The following is a 17,081-nucleotide window of genomic DNA, read 5'->3' on the forward strand; positions in this document are numbered from 1 at the left end:
TTTTAGTACTACATACACGACATTTTTATAATAACAATTTTACACCAAAAAAAAGAAAAGAAAAAAAAACTAAGGTGGCAAAGTTTAATAACAAAATTAGTTGTAGCCTAAGATTACAACTTTATTTAATATCTTTTTATTGGGGGTGAGTTTTGATAAATCCACCATTGGATTACATTTTCTCTCTATATCTTCCATACTTGCAAAATTTCTAAAAAATTAAAAATCAATAGCTATGTCATCTCATTTAAATTGCAAGTTTTTTATATTTTAAAATTATGAATAAAATTTAAGCTTATAGATCATATAGTAAATAGATGTATTCAAATTAATTCAATTGGTAAAATTTCTGATGATTGAATAAGAGATCTAGACTTTAATTTTCGTTTACCCAAAAAACCGAGCTATTATCATGACAACATAAGTTAAACTTGTAACTTAAAAAAAAAAAAATATATATATATATATATAATAAATAATATCGAATTGCTCTGCTTTTTTTTTTTTTTTCCTATAATTTATACATGACCCGGTAGTAAGCTGCATTTTGTTTGTCAACTATTCGTTCCCTCTCTCTCTCTGTCTGTACAGAGAAAATTCAAAAACTCTTGTCTGCACCGGCGCATGAAGTCTACTTCGTTCCCTCTCTCTGTCAGCACAGAGAAAATTCAAAGCTCTTGTCTAGACTGGCGCATGAGTCTACTCCGTTCCCTCTCTCTCTCTCTCTCTCTCTCTCTCTGTCTGCACAGAGAAAATTCAAAACTCTTAGTATGCGCCGGCGCATGAGACCTTTGTCTCACCGACAGTGAACCCCACCTGTCAGTGAGACGTAGGTGTTGAATATCGCAAACATGTATTATATGTATACTTTCCTCTCCCTCCCTCTCTCACACACATACACAAAAGTACTCTTGCCTCTCTGCGGACCTTCTCATCTGTGACTGTGAGTATGGCAGGAAGGCTTATGCACGCGGTTCAGTACTTTGGCTATGGTGGAGGACCTTCTGGTTTGAAGGTTATTTTCATATTTATCGTTCATTTTTACTACCACCATTGTATTTTGATATCTGGGTTTTGCTGATTACTTGTGTTTAAATTTAAAGTTTTACATTTGAAAAAGATTACAATTTGCAAATTAAGATTATAGTCTAAGGCTTGGATTCAAGACCCATTTCACCAATCTTTGTAATCCTGTGTCTTTGTTTTCAAATCATTTTGGCTCATCATGTGCTATAGTACGAGGTTAAGATCAAAAAATAGGAAGAATGAGGATGTGTATAGGTGGCTTAGCTTTGTTTTCTCTTATATGTGAGCAATCAATTGAAGCACTTAAATAAATATATATATATATATATATATATATATTTGTGAAGAATAAATTTCATTGAAGACTTATTATGAAATTGGGTTGTCAGAGGTTAAAATGATTTCATTTGTATAAAAGTGATGGCAATGATGGGCAATATTATATAGCCTTGTCAATTGTCATCATCGCTTATTAAGAAAAAGGAGAAAAAAGATGAGCACTATTCTATCTTCTGTGTAAAAAATAAGGAAATGGTCATTTGTGATGGAAATCCAAAGTCCTCCTGCCCAATTCACAAAATTTGGAATTTCAATAAAATAAGAATTTTAAGAAGGGATGAGTACTGTCTCTTTATATGACAAGTTGGTTTTTTTTGGGGGGGAAATTATGTGGTTTAATCAATAATGCTCTCACTTCTCATATAATAATGTAGTCATTAATAAAATTATGAAAAGTTACCACTGATAGTTTTTGGAGGTTTGCTTTATAAATTATGTGGTTTAATCAATAGTTTCTGTAGTGACTGCTAATATGCTGCCCTCACCCTCCGCTGGAATTGTCATCCTCAGATGCTCAACCCAAATGGGTTCTTCAGAACCCAACCCATGTGAAGCCAAATCGGCATCTGGGATTGAATTGGGTGTATATTAGAAAAGTATTTGAAAACAGCAGCATATATGGTCATCTTGAAATTTTTTTTGAATAACAAAGGTGAAATTTTATGTTAGGAAAAAGATTGGCAATATGCATGTAATGAGAAAGGGGGGGGGGGGGGGGGTTGAGTTATACAGATCACTTCATGGTCCAAACAGTAAGTTACTGGTGCTTTGCTTGCTGCAAAAAGCTCTCTGTATGTGGGGAACCTTGAGGAATAATTCTAGAATGCTGGATATGACGCTGGTTTTGCGAACTTCTTCACCCCTTTCCTTCCAATTCTTGTTTCTTGTTTCTTCATCTTCTCTTTCCTACCCTTCTCATTTGGAGGCAATTGTTTTTACATTATACATTGCTGTTTGTGAGTATGAGTATAGCCTTTTCCAACCTTAGAATGAAAGGAAATAAGTTTCCTGTTTGTTCTCACAAATATATCACGCATTTGATGATGCATCATCAAGAAATAAACATGCTGTTTGAAGGATTTATTGACTGACATAACATTTTCTCAGGAACTTTATATCCAAATATGGTCTAGATCTTTGTTTGGTTCTTTTTTCTTCTTTTTTTTATTTTTTATTTTTTATTATTAGGAACCTCAGATATGTGTTGAAATTCATATTTCTGTGAGTTAATTTCATCCACGCAGCTATTGAAAGGAGTAAGCTGATTTCAGGTAAATAACTTAAAATAAACAATAGAATCATTCTTCAGCCTGGTCTGTGTTAGTGATGACAAGTTGAAGATTATGTCGAAGTTCTTTTTTTTCCCCCTCCAAACCCCAAGAGAGAAGAACTAAGGGCTGTGATGTGGTTTGACAAAAAATGAAGAACCAGGGACTTCAAGCTGAGAAAAAAATTGAATTTGCTATGATGTAGTTTTGGAATAGCATGGATCCTCATATCTACTTGAGTTGGATTGCTGTTGTTGTTGTTGTTTTTTTTTTATAGAGTTAGGATTATGGTACATGGGTGGAGTATTATGATTAGATTATAATACAGGTATCCCACCTCTATGATAAGTTCTTGTTCCTCGTGCTGACGAACCTTAAGAGGCTAAAATTGGGCTCATTGGAACGCATAAAGGGTTAATTTAATTAATGATCCGTGATGTTTATATAAATTTCCTTCCTTGATTTGGTCTCAGTTCTGATTGTAATTTTGGGTATGGAAGATTTTGCTAGTGAAAGTCTTATCTTATGATTATAATATTGGTTAACAACTTTATTGTTTGGCTGCACCTTATCAGTACTTCATTCTTCTTTGACTTCCATTAATGCCTTGGTTTCAGAATGATTAATCATAGCCTTTGAGGAAAATTAGTGACTGCTCATGGTCCTAAAATCTTTCTAGTTGGAAACTTAAAGTTGAGAATGTAGTTTTGTGGTTTTATTTTCTGTAAATATTTTCCTTGCATTTGCTGCATGCTTTACAGAGCTGTAGTGTTATAAGTCTTTGAAAACATGTTAGTATACCTGTAGGTGCTTTTAAAGATAAATATATTTCACATTTATTTCAGTATGTTGAAGTTCCAGTTCCCATTCCAAAGAAGGATGAGCTCTTGCTAAAACTGGAAGCAACTAGTATAAATCCATTTGATTGCAGAATTCAGAAAGGCGTGCTGCGGCCTTTTTTGCCTCGCAAGTTCCCTCACATACCTGGTAATTCTTTGTTGTATGTGGTTCTATTAACAGAACCTTTTTGTGAAGCCCTTTTTACCTAGGGAAGTCGTTTAGTACATACATTTTGTTGACATTTGCGAAGCTGAGTTAAGCCATAAGTTGACTTTTGATTTCCTGTTACTATTTTGAAGCCTCAAACAGTTAATTTTTGACAAATATGCTGACTAATAGTAAGTGCTAAGCATGACAGAACGCATAATAAAATTTGTAGATACCCTGTTCAAGTTAAATAAAAAAGAAAAAAAATTATGACAGTATTTTATGGATGCTCCTTTTGTGGCCATTTCTGTATTAATCATGAGGATGCATATACATGTTTCTTTAATACCCACTGCTGCAAGCAGATACCAACAGGAATTTTGTACTTTTTTCATTCTTTATCCAGGGGGCAAGGATTGAATGTTGTGCGCTTACCCTTCCTTTCAAATACCATGCTTGCAGCACCATGATATGATGCATTTCTCAATACATGTTAAAAAAATTTTCCTAATGTGCTTTAACTCAAATGACTTCCTTAATCCCATAATAATGGGATGGAGGACACGGTTGCAGTTTTAAACGGGTGTAACTTACCAATAAATATTAACTAATAAAATGTGCTTCCTTACACCACTTTTTCTCCAAGTTTTTTTGAATTGGGTGTCTGATGCAGGGAGCATTAAAATCATCTAATATTTTATTTTTTGAATTTGGTTTTAATGGTGAGGGTTTTAAGGGATTTGATTAGATGTCATATTAATATAATCCCTAAAACATATTTAATTAGTACTCCTTTAATGGTGAAAGACAGTACAATTTGAATAAGAATAATATTATGATGGGTTGAGAATATGTCTCCTCCTTTGTTCTCTTTGTTTGGTGGTGATGCCAAATGCCCTTAGGTGGTGATGCCTAGGGTTTTCAAGCAAATTCCAGGTGGTGAAACCTAGGGCTTTGTACTGTTGTTCCGTTTGTGAATCTTTATTTCCTATTTGTGTTCTGCATCAGTGTTCATGCTACTCAATTTGGCATGAAGAAGAACACCTTGTTCCGTTTGTGAATCTTTATTTCCTATTTGTGTTCTGCATCAGTGTTCATGCTACTCAATTTGGCATGGAGAAGAACACCTTATTATTATTGTATGGGTTTTATAGTTCAGCTACTTATGTCAATTTAAAAGGGTAGTTGCATGTGACATCTCCTTCAATAGAATCATGAAAATAGCCTTAAGATTATGAACTTTGAAAGCAAAAACACACATTTATGTCATTCATGTGGTACTGACGATTCTATAACCATACAGACATCATATATAAATGGTATTACTTTTTTAACCAATGAGTAGTTTTGGTGATATATCTATTGAACTGAATTTCTTGCTGACGGTTGTTTGTTGCAAATTTTTGGGAAGTCTTCCATCTCCACCTTTTGCTGATTATATTTTCTGTTGGAAAAGGTACTGATGTGGCAGGAGAGGTTGTAGAGGTTGGATCAGGAGTCAAAAGTTTCAAAGCTGGTGACAAAGTTGTAGCTACGATTTACCATTCCGTGAGAAGTCATTCTTATTCCTTTGGTTTTATGCTTCCCTTTAATTAATATTCATTACCCCATGTCTATCATCATTCTTATCTTAATAATTGCCTTGTTTGAGTTTCACTGAAGTTGAACCCACTATTATTCTTTCTATTTTCGAAGTAATTCTAATTTTAAAAAGTCAAATTAAAAGAAGGGAAGATGAGGGATTTGTCACGGTGATTATGTTAAATCTCTAATTTTCTTCACCCCTTCCCATGTCATTAACTAGAATGAAAAAAAAGGGGAATAATAACACATCTGGGAAAAAATGAGTTATCTCTATCAATGCAACTCTTAAAAGCCTGAGCCATATAGTACTTACTAGTTACTCTTTTTTATGCGGTAGGACCTTGGGCCAAAACCAACTAATCCTTCTATTGTGCTGTTGATATGTAAGGTTTCAAATTCCATTCCTTGGTACCATCCTTAAACAGAAGATAAGAATCTAGTAAGCCTCCATTACTCTCATTCCCAACTTGAAAACCTGACACTACACCTCCCTTGTTTTTGCTTATTAGTCATACAACTAAAAGCCTCCATCACCATAACAAGCAAAGGAAGCCATCAAGGATCCCCCTGAAGTAACCTACAAGAACTACTGAAAAAGAAAACCAGTCAGGTCCCCCGTCTACCAGAATAGAGAATCTAACTATGGAAATGCAGCAACCCATGTCCTCCATTTAACCTCCAAAATCCATCTGCCACTCAAATATAACATGAAATTTCAATCTAAGTTATACAACATTTCTGAATGTGTCATTTCAACCTGCTATCAAAATATTCATTAGAGATGAGAATTGAATCCAAGACTTGGTTCTACCTGACATAGATACAGTGCATGATGAAGTAAATGGGAAGTCTTAAGTCCTTTTTTTTTTTTTTTTTTTGATGGGTGAAAGAGTAATATTATTAATAAATAAAAAAGGGAAAAAGAATACTGGGTGTTCACAATAATGAACATAGAACAAAAAAAACGAAAAAAAAAAGATACATGGGAATCAAGAAGCTATGGTAAGAGATGAGAAATTCAGTAAGAGAGGAACAGTCTGAGAATCCCTAACATCGAGACCAATCTAAGAGAGTCCATTGGCACAAATCAATCAACTTAGACAACGATTTCTCAATATCCTCGAAAGAACGCCGATTACGTTCTAATCAAATAATCCACATCAAACAACTTGGAATCAAATTCCAAATATTGGAATTATGTTTTCCAAGCCATTGCTGCCAACAAAATAATAAGTCAGCAATAGAACTTGGCATGACCCAATGAATCCCAAACAATTGAAGCATATGCACCCGTAGAAAATGTGCTAACGGAAAAAAAAAATATGAAGGTGATCCATAGATTCCTCATTACAATAACATGTATAACACTGATTTGCCAAAGTGCAACCTCGAAGCATAAGACTATCTAATGTAAGAATCTGGCTATGAGTAGCTGTTCACATGAAAAAAGCCACCCTTTTAGGAACCTTTGCTTTCCAAATGCCCTTTCAAGGGAAAATGGAAGTAGGGACATCCAATTCTTATGGTAGAAAGATCGAGTATCAATCTTCCTGCTTCCATTAAGGCCCCAACATAGACTGTTGCTTCCAATACCCCGAGGAATCCGACATTGAATCAAGTGAAGAAAAGAGAACGATGCCCCCAACTCCCAGTCATTCAAATCTCTATAAAATCTTAAGTTCCACACTCTGTCATTTCCATCCACAAGAAGACACAAAAAAAATACAAACTTCCTTGTTGTTTGAACACTCAAATAACCCAAGGTAAAGAGTTTTGAGAGGATTCTCCCCAATCCACTTATCATGCCAAAAAGAATATGAGAACCATCACCCACCACAAAATACAAGTGCATAGAAAAGCTCTCCCACCCTTCACTAATGTTGCTTTGCCCTAAACCACACCCATGGGCCCTTCTACAAATTTTAGTACTCGACCCCCCCTTTCCCCTCTCCATATTTTATGGCAATAACCCTCCACCAAAGATGAGTAACTTCATGGTCATATCTCCATAACCATTTCCCTAATAAAGCTTGATTAACAAACACCAACTTCCAAATCCCCAATCCATCCAACTCAAGAGGTAAGCAAACCTTTTCCCAAGCCACCAAAGGGTATTTGAAACACTCCTCTGAGGAACCCAACAAAAACTTTCTCTGAATTATTTCTAATCTAGCTACCACAGCTTTAGGAACAATAAATAGCGAAAGATAATATGTCGAAAGACTTGAAAGGATACTTTTCAACAAAGTGAGTCTATCACCCTTTGATAAATAAAGTCTCTTCTAACCTGAAAGCTTCTTCTCCATCATCTCCAAAATAGGAGTCCAAATAGAGGCTATCTTATACGGAGTATCAAAGGGCATGCCCGAATATTTCATAGGCAAATTGCCTGCCCTACATCGAAGAATATTAGCCAAAGTGTGAAGGTTACTCACCTCCCCAATAGGGACAATGTTGCTTTTCCCCACATGCACCTTCAAATCGGTAAAAGCTTGAAAACAAGACAAAGCCAACCTAATCAAAACAACTCCTCCCTAGAAGCATCACATAAAAGTATGATATCATCAGCAAACAAAAGGTGGGAAATACGAATACCAGTAGAGGTAATAGGTCCCACATGAAAGCCCCAAATAAGACCACTATCCTTAGTTTTCTTCAGAATCCTACTTAAAACCTCCATAATTAAAAGGAAGAGAAGAGGAGACAACGGATCACCTTGTCTTAGACCTCGTGAGCTTCCAAAGAAACCAATAGGAGATCCATTAACTAAAATTGAGAAACAGACAATAGTGACACATGTTACATGATGAATTGATGATTGTAACTTCCAGCTATTGTAATTGGTTATTTAATAGAAGCAGGCATTTATCACATGCAAAATAGAAAGGCAGGTAGTTACAAGCTCAGCTCACATGTTATATGATGATTGGTTGTATTTGTTAGAGAGCTGTTATTCTGTTTTCCCTAATGGCTAATTAGTTCAGGCTCTATAAATACAGAGCATCAGTTGTAATCTGTAATTTAGATTGAGAGAAATAATAATTTCTTCCATTTTTTCTTTGCATCTTGCATTTAGGTTTCCTTAACTTTGCTTAATTGTACAGTGCAAGGGAACAACACAATCATAAAATGGTGGCATGGCTATTTTTTATGAAATATAATTGCTTTATACAGTATAATTATTAATGGTAATCATGTGGAATATAAAATACTCCAGAGGAAACTTATTTTAATTAGTAAGGCACGGATGCAAACCATCACTTTCTTCTTCCATGAAGCTTGACCATGCGAGAAGCCCTTGTTCCCCATCACTTTTCTACTTCAACTGATCAACTAAATTAATTTATTGCTATAGTTAAACTAGCCTGTGTTGCTTTTCGTTTGTGTAAGTTCAAAAACGTGTACAAAAACACTTTTGAACGTTTAGACCCCCAAAAACCAATTTAATCAACACACGCAATATGTTAAACAATAATGTGCGGAAACTTAACATATGCTATAACATGGTATTGATTAAACAACTATCTAAGCCACAACAAAATAAACCACAGCAGATAATGTAAAGGCAGAGATAGAGAGGAAGGAAGATGCAAACACAGCGATAACACCAGATATGTTATCGAAGAGGAAACCGAAGACCTCGGCGAAAAACCTCTCCGCCGCCCTCCAAGCGGTAATCAATCCACTAGAAAATACAGTTGGGATACAAGGACAGCAATAGACCCTCCAAGCCTAATCTACCCAATGCACCTAAACCCTCCAAGCTTCTTGCTCCAACGAGGTTGCGCCGAACCTTTTTCTTTTCTAGCTTTCCGGATTCCGCTACTTCACCGTAGCATCAACCAATAAAGATTGGCTCCTTCCTAACTGCTTCCCAGAACTCCAAACGACTGTCTCACAGAGATGATAATGGTGAGAACCAGGTTTGGTATAAAGGCCTCTCAAGGATTTGACAATGGAGAGGAAGAGAGTGAGGGATTTTGATGAGACTCTAAGGTAGAGATTGTGGGTAAAACAATCTGGTTTTTCTTTAGGGTTTCTCTCTCAAAATTCTCTCTGGAAGCTCTCTTTCAATCGTGGGTTAAAAGGGTATTTATACTGAAGAGGAGTGGAATGCGAAACGTCAGGTTTTTCCAAAACAGGGGTGGCTCGCGGCTTGACCTCGCGGCTTGACTAAGTCGCGAGTTCCAGTCGCGAGTTAACCGTATGGCCAGTTGTCCTGTTTTGTCCTGTAGTGCTCCAGCTAGCATGACTGTTCATCTTCCAGCATGCTTGGCACGTGTGCAGATTCTGGCGGGTTGAAGCCGCGAGTCCAGTCGCGAGTCCTAGCCGCGACTCTCTGTTTTCTTGCACACTCTTGAGCAATCTTCACACTATCTCACTCACTACCCTTACAACAATCCCACTTAAATACAGGGTTACTAAATGCTGAATTACAAGCAAATTTGGCACGGAATAAAGCCAATTAGATGGTTGAATAAATTCAACCTTACAATCTCCCCCTTTGGCTATTCCGTGACAAAACCCTAAAACAGACTCTAGACTTAACATGTGAGTTGGGAACAGTTGATCAAAACTCACTCACACCTAATTCTAGAAGCTGTGAAGCACTTGAATCATATGAACATAAACTCCTGAAACACAACAATACACCATGATCATTGTAAGCAGAAAATTATTAATGCATATGAAACAGGCAAAAAGAGATCAAGCATAAGATGGAGTTAATGAACAAACCATGGCTTGATCAACCAAGTGAACACCACAAGGTAGTGATCACAGTGTTCATTCACACTTGGAATGAACACAAAGACATACAAGTTAACAAGCACAAGGCAAGACACTTGTATGCTCAACACTCAACCAATGCATAGCATACAAGGCATATGCATCTAGGAACAATCCTACAAGGGCACAAGAGTGACAGTACATAAACCACAATGCTGAACATTTAGATTTAAAATACTGATTTCACATAGCATAAAGGCTGCACTTAAGCATGGTACATACCACAAGGCCTACAAACTATGCATAAACCATAAACCCTCAAAGCTTACAAAAGCATATGGGTACAAAGCACAAAATACTGAATATAAACTTAAACAATATAAATTAAAAGTGCTTAAAATTTCTCCCCTTTAAAGTGATGAGAAGCTGTGATGCACTTGGAACATATATACTTGTAACCTGAAACACTTGCACAAAACACATTAGACCCTCAAGGTAAAGCAAGTAATAAAGAACAAGTATAATATAACAAGTATAGAAATGGCTATAATGATCAATGCATAGCAAATGATCATCTGAACATGCATTCAATGAAGCATAATAGCATAGGGATATATGCATGTCCAAAGCACAAACATGATGTAGTGAGAACAACAAAGCATAACTCAAAGCACCATAAAGCCAACAAGAAAACAAACATAACAAAGTTTTCTAGTTAACACAATGTCTTCTCCCCCTTGGAATATGCATCTCCCCTATGGAATATCTCTCCCCCTACAAATGTGCATGTGAGAAATAGAATTTCTCCCCCTAAGGATGTGCACAAGAGTCATATAGAAATGACAAAATACTCCGAAACATTCTCTAGAGTATACTCTCCCCCTTTTTGTCAGGAATAGACAAAGGGTCAAGAAGAAACGAGGGCAAGAGATGAAGGTATGAACAATGCTAATGATGCATAAGGGGTGCAAGATGAATGAGAAAATGAAGCTCAAACCTAAGACAAAGTAACATGCTACAAAGCATAAGGTAAGCATGACATGCTAGGATGAAACAGCAAGGTCAAGACCAATGCATGACAAGGGTAGCAAAGGTGTGTGCAAGAGGTGGCTAAGTGCAATGCATGACCAATGCATGAAAAATGCACATGTGGGGCAAGGTGTGTTAAATACACAACCAATGAATCAAACATGTTCCTAAAGAGGAAACATGAGAAACCCCAAAGTTTGGTACTCATCGGAGTCCAAACAAGCGAGAAAATGTCTAAGAGGCATTTTATCAAACACCTAACATGCACACTATGAACAATAATGTGAAACAATGCATGAACATCATGAAATCTACCCTTAATACATGTTCTTTCTGCCATAAGGGGCCAACATCCAATGCAAATCAACAAAAGAAACCAATCCCATGAAGAAATTTGGCAAAAATTAAGTTTTCCCAACCCCTATGATAAAAATCCCAACCAAGAGCACAAAACTCTCCAAAACATAATCTAAGGATCAAAATCAATGAAAAGAGTTTATAATTACCTTAGAGATGTTAATGGATTGAAAAACCATTCAAATTGGTTGGGTTTTGATGTAAAAATATTGAAAGAGGGGTTTTAGAGAGGATGGGAGAGGTTTAAAACAAGTTTCCCACAAAAAGCCCTTTAAAAAACTGTTTCTGGGCGTTTCGCGACTGGGCGAGTCGCGAGGTTCAGTCGCGAGCAAGCCGCGAGTTTCAGCCGCGAGCCGCGAGTTTCAGCCGCGAAAATCTTCGCGAGTCGCGAGTGAGCCGCGAGCAAGCCGCGAGTGAGTCGCCAAAAGCTTCTGGATGAGCTCGCGACTGGAGTTTCGCGACTGGCGAGTCGCCAGCTGAGCCGCGAAAAACTCTGACACCTGTTTTTCAATTCAGAACATGTTTAAACATTGAAAAACAAAGTAAGCACTAAACAAAAACACAAAAAGTGATAAAAATCACTTCCAAAAACATATAAAATGATCAAAAATCTTTTTGGATTAATCCATATAAGATTGAGCACACACACATCACATTTAGACAAGTACAATCTAACAAATGAATAAGACATTCATTGAACATAAGGCAAGTGTGTTATGTGTGTGTATCAAGTGTGGAATAGTCCTTAGTCTAGAATGAAGCTTCAATGATCAATTCAATCAAGTCATACACAACTAGTACTAAGTCAAGTGGTATATCTCAATTATAGAAGTGAACATATATGACCTCCCACAAGAAAATGATTACATAAGATTGAAGCTTTTCATTTGGCTTCTTACAATTCATATCATTTGATCATTTTGAATCAATACAACTCATTTTGAGCAATACATCTCATTTTTGAGATTGATGCCTGAAATTTTTGATATTTCAATTTGATGAACAAGCCTTTGGCTTTTTGGGCATCATACATTTTCATATAAGTCGCTTTCCCTTTTTCCTAGTCGAATACTAGTATGTGCGACGGCTTTTGCAGCTCATTATCTCTTTTCATTTTGAGATTTACATTTATTGAGCTCTTTAAGCAATAAAAATAAAAGAGTGGGAAGAGATATAGGCACAAGTCTACGCATGTATCAAAACCAACATGACTATTGACTAATCATTCATGACAAGCTTGAAGATCGATTTACAACAATCACACAAAGATGTCAAGATTTTTCCCACAAAGATATAAGTGCAAAAATAACAAGCTAAGCTCGTAAATGCACAAAGCCATTTGTACAAAGGTACAAGGCCAAACTCACATGTGATATGTGCTCAAACATATACGATCAAACTATTTGAATTTTTTTCACTTTTTATGTGGTTTTGGATTTTTTACTCACACAAATTTGAAATATAAAAGAAAGATCAAAAATAAAACAATGCATACAAATAAATGCAAGATGCACAAAATGCATGAAGATATGACATTTAATGCATGAAGGGTCCTACAAAGATCGAAAGAATTAGATCAAGGACCAAAGGAGTAAAAGCTCAACCATAGGAACCCTTCCTCATCCAAACGGAATGATTGTTTGGAATGAGTGTCTCAAGAGAAGCGAGACGAGGGTTGGAAGAATGAGAACCGGAGATGCACATAGTCAAGGAGTTAAGAGCATTAAACATTTTCTTTAACAACATGCTATTTTCACTCAAATCCAGTTTACTCTTTTTAGCACAACTTCCAAAAGGCTCAAGTTTCTCTTTTCTTTTGATTCTCTTAAGAGCTTGAAACTTAGAGCAATGAGGTCTTAGATGACCAAAGGCACCACAATGGTGACAAATAATGTGTTTAGGTCCACTAGGCTTTTTGGGAATGGATCTAGCAACATGGTTTCGTTCCCTCTTCAACTTATGACATTGAGGTCTTATATGACCAATCACACCACAATGGTGGCAAGTTGGAACAAATTTAGATCCATCCAAAGCCTTAGGTTGAGACCTAAACGAAGGCTTTGACTTAACAGCCTTTCTCTCCACCTTTTGATTTCTTTTATGTGGAGGAATGTACACCGATTTGTCCTTTAAGGTAGAACACACACTAGGCACAAAATCGGGTACCACAACATGATTGCAACAAACATTATCATCCTTTTTAACAATAAGTTCAGCAATCAAACACTTGGCATGCATCTTAAGAGATTCATTTTCACATTTAAGATCATCAACAAGTTTGTTAGACAAAACAAGTTTAGCATCCAAGTCCATATTCAAACATTCAAACTCTTTCAGCTTTTCAAGAGAAATTTCAGCAAGTTTTTTATATTTCTCAACCAATTTGTTGGATTCATTGAGCTTAGCAATCAAATCATCCTTTTCACAAAATAACTTGCTCAAATTCTTTTGAAACTTCTTAGCATTTTTCTTGAAGAGTTTGTCAACAACACCCATAGATTCAAATAACATGTCATCACACTTATGAGGATTAACACTCATAGAGGCATTTTCACAAACACGTGGCATGTTACAATCATCACCAACCAAATCATGCAAAGAGTCATACAAAGCACAATCCATGGCAAATAAACACAAGGGGTCAAGGATCACACTTAGGTATTTAAACCACAACAAGTGTACCCGCTCTGATACCAATTGTAAGTTCAAAAACGTGTACAAAAACACTTTTGAACGTTTAGACCCCCAAAAACCAATTTAATCAACACACGCAATATGTTAAACAATAATGTGCGGAAACTTAACATATGCTATAACATGGTATTGATTAAACAACTATCTAAGCCACAACAAAATAAACCACAGCAGATAATGTAAAGGCAGAGATAGAGAGGAAGGAAGATGCAAACACAGCGATAACACCAGATATGTTATCGAAGAGGAAACCGAAGACCTCGGCGAAAAACCTCTCCGCCGCCCTCCAAGCGGTAATCAATCCACTAGAAAATACAGTTGGGATACAAGGACAGCAATAGACCCTCCAAGCCTAATCTACCCAATGCACCTAAACCCTCCAAGCTTCTTGCTCCAACGAGGTTGCGCCGAACCTTTTTCTTTTCTAGCTTTCCGGATTCCGCTACTTCACCGTAGCATCAACCAATAAAGATTGGCTCCTTCCTAACTGCTTCCCAGAACTCCAAACGACTGTCTCACAGAGATGATAATGGTGAGAACCAGGTTTGGTATAAAGGCCTCTCAAGGATTTGACAATGGAGAGGAAGAGAGTGAGGGATTTTGATGAGACTCTAAGGTAGAGATTGTGGGTAAAACAATCTGGTTTTTCTTTAGGGTTTCTCTCTCAAAATTCTCTCTGGAAGCTCTCTTTCAATCGTGGGTTAAAAGGGTATTTATACTGAAGAGGAGTGGAATGCGAAACGTCAGGTTTTTCCAAAACAGGGGTGGCTCGCGGCTTGACCTCGCGGCTTGACTAAGTCGCGAGTTCCAGTCGCGAGTTAACCGTATGGCCAGTTGTCCTGTTTTGTCCTGTAGTGCTCCAGCTAGCATGACTGTTCATCTTCCAGCATGCTTGGCACGTGTGCAGATTCTGGCGGGTTGAAGCCGCGAGTCCAGTCGCGAGTCCTAGCCGCGACTCTCTGTTTTCTTGCACACTCTTGAGCAATCTTCACACTATCTCACTCACTACCCTTACAACAATCCCACTTAAATACAGGGTTACTAAATGCTGAATTACAAGCAAATTTGGCACGGAATAAAGCCAATTAGATGGTTGAATAAATTCAACCTTACAGTTTGAAATCACTAATAAATGTTTGGGAGTAACCTGACAAATGCATTTTCCGGAACCTATCCAAGAAATATGGGACTGTAAAACTGAGATATCTAGATTGTGGATTGTTGTGGAATATGGAATGGGAACAGGAAGTGTCTGCCACTTATCTGGGCATGTGGAATGCTGGACTTATATGTAACTTCAATAGATAGTTTCACTAGAAGTTAGAGTTTGATATGGTAGTTTTCTAATACCCCTTATTGAGCTTGGTATTAGCCAAGAACTTAAATATATATATATATATATATATATATATATAAGATTTTGATTGTACTTTCTATATTGCTTTTCAGAAAGATTATAAAAGAGAAGAAAGGGTTGAAAATTTTGGGATTTCCAGAACTGGCGTACTGGAATTTTTAATTCACCAGGGTAGTAGTGAATTCTGTTCACTAGACTGTAACATACATTGGCATAGGATTCCTTGAATTTGTTCTCTTTTTTTTATACTACTTCCTGATTTGGGATACAGTGGTTATCTATATAGCACATTCCATTCCTGATTCATCAGTCATCCATGTTTTACATTTTGAGGGTAAGACCATCCTTGTTTTAGATATTATGTGCATGGTTTCTTCCATGATGTTGGAAAATTCCTGTAGCAAATCTAGATGTGTGGAATTTCTGGTCAGTGGATGTTTCAACTGTGATAATACTTATAAGTTGCTGATATTAACCATATATATTTTTTTCTGTTGTCATGTTATATATTGACAGGATGGAGGTGGATTAGCTGAGTTCGCTGTGACCAAGGAGAGGCTGACAGTTTCTAGGCCAGCTGAAGTTTCAGCAGCTGAAGCTGCAGGCTTACCGATCGCTGGTCTTACAGCTCACCAGGTTCTCACCCAAGATGCTGGGATCAACCTTGATGGAAGTGGCCCACAGAAAAACATTCTGATTACCGCTGCCTCAGGTGGTGTGGGTCACTATGCTGTTCAACTTGCAAAGCTTGGAAACACTCACGTGACTGCTACTTGTGGGGCCCGCAACATTGACTTTGTCAAGAGCTTGGGGGCTGATGAGGTTCTAGACTACAAGACTCCAGATGGGGCAGCTCTGAAGAGTCCATCTGGTAAGAAGTATGATGCCGTGATCCACTGTGCAAGAGACATTCCTTGGTCAACCTTTGAGCCTAATTTGAGTGCAAATGGGAAGGTCTTTGATTTAACTCCAGGACCTGGTGCCATGATGACGTTTGCTGTAAAGAAACTTACCTTCTCAAAGAAGCAGCTATTGCCAGTATTATTAATTGCCAAGGGTGAGAACCTGGATTATCTTGTTAAATTGGTGAAGGAAGGTAAACTTAAGACTGTGATTGACTCAAAACATTCCCTGAGCAAGGCTGAAGATGCTTGGGCTAAGAGTATTGACGGCCATGCTACTGGGAAGATCATCGTGGAACCATGAGCCCATAACTAAGTATAATATGCTTGGAATTCTTGAATTTGTTTGTACTAAAATCAGGCTTTTTTTAAAGGTCGCGTACATAAAAGAAAACAAGATACGTGCAGTTGAAAGGGGTTACTTGCCCCCAATTGATTTTGTGAATTCTGTGTTAGCGAAGTATGATGAAATGCCTCTTACATTTGAAGGCATTAATGTGTAGTTCCGTGCATATGTATGGACATAGTTGTCAAAATGTGAATCATATCGTGAATCGATTTTTAATTTTTCTGTATCGTGTATCGTAAGATACACAGACACTTAATAAAATTTATAAAAAATTATAAATATACATATATAAAGGGTATATTTATTATAAATTTTGAATATATTCAACTAATGATTAATTTATTCATCACTTATGTAATAATATTTAACCAGCTAACTGAATAAATCAAACTAGCACGTGTTTATAACATACACATTCAAATTTCCTAAATTCAAAAGTGATAATATATTACAAATGACCC

General features: G+C 36.8%; 1 protein-coding gene across 1 annotated transcript; it reads left to right on the forward strand.

Annotated features, from left to right (window-relative positions):
* The first annotated feature begins 565 nt into the window (after positions 1 to 565).
* On the forward strand, positions 566 to 16,836 carry LOC126699024 (chloroplast envelope quinone oxidoreductase homolog). The gene is made up of 4 exons (XM_050396572.1): positions 566 to 1,015; positions 3,479 to 3,620; positions 5,077 to 5,168; positions 15,886 to 16,836. Exons 1-4 carry the CDS (start codon positions 950 to 952, stop codon positions 16,573 to 16,575), a joined length of 990 nt encoding a protein of 329 aa, XP_050252529.1. The 5' UTR covers positions 566 to 949; the 3' UTR covers positions 16,576 to 16,836.
* Positions 16,837 to 17,081: the final 245 nt, after the last annotated feature.

This window comes from Quercus robur, chromosome 9 (assembly GCF_932294415.1).
Source record: "Quercus robur chromosome 9, dhQueRobu3.1, whole genome shotgun sequence".
NCBI classification, from domain to species: Eukaryota; Viridiplantae; Streptophyta; class Magnoliopsida; order Fagales; family Fagaceae; genus Quercus; species Quercus robur.

Coding starts and splice junctions, on each gene's coding strand:
- LOC126699024 (XM_050396572.1), top strand. CDS start 950: ATGGCAGGAAGGCTTATGCACGCGGTTCAGTACTTTGGCTATGGTGGA. Junction 1,016..3,478: donor GAGGACCTTCTGGTTTGAAG/GTTATTTTCATA, acceptor CATTTATTTCAG/TATGTTGAAGTTCCAGTTCC. Junction 3,621..5,076: donor CAAGTTCCCTCACATACCTG/GTAATTCTTTGT, acceptor CTGTTGGAAAAG/GTACTGATGTGGCAGGAGAG.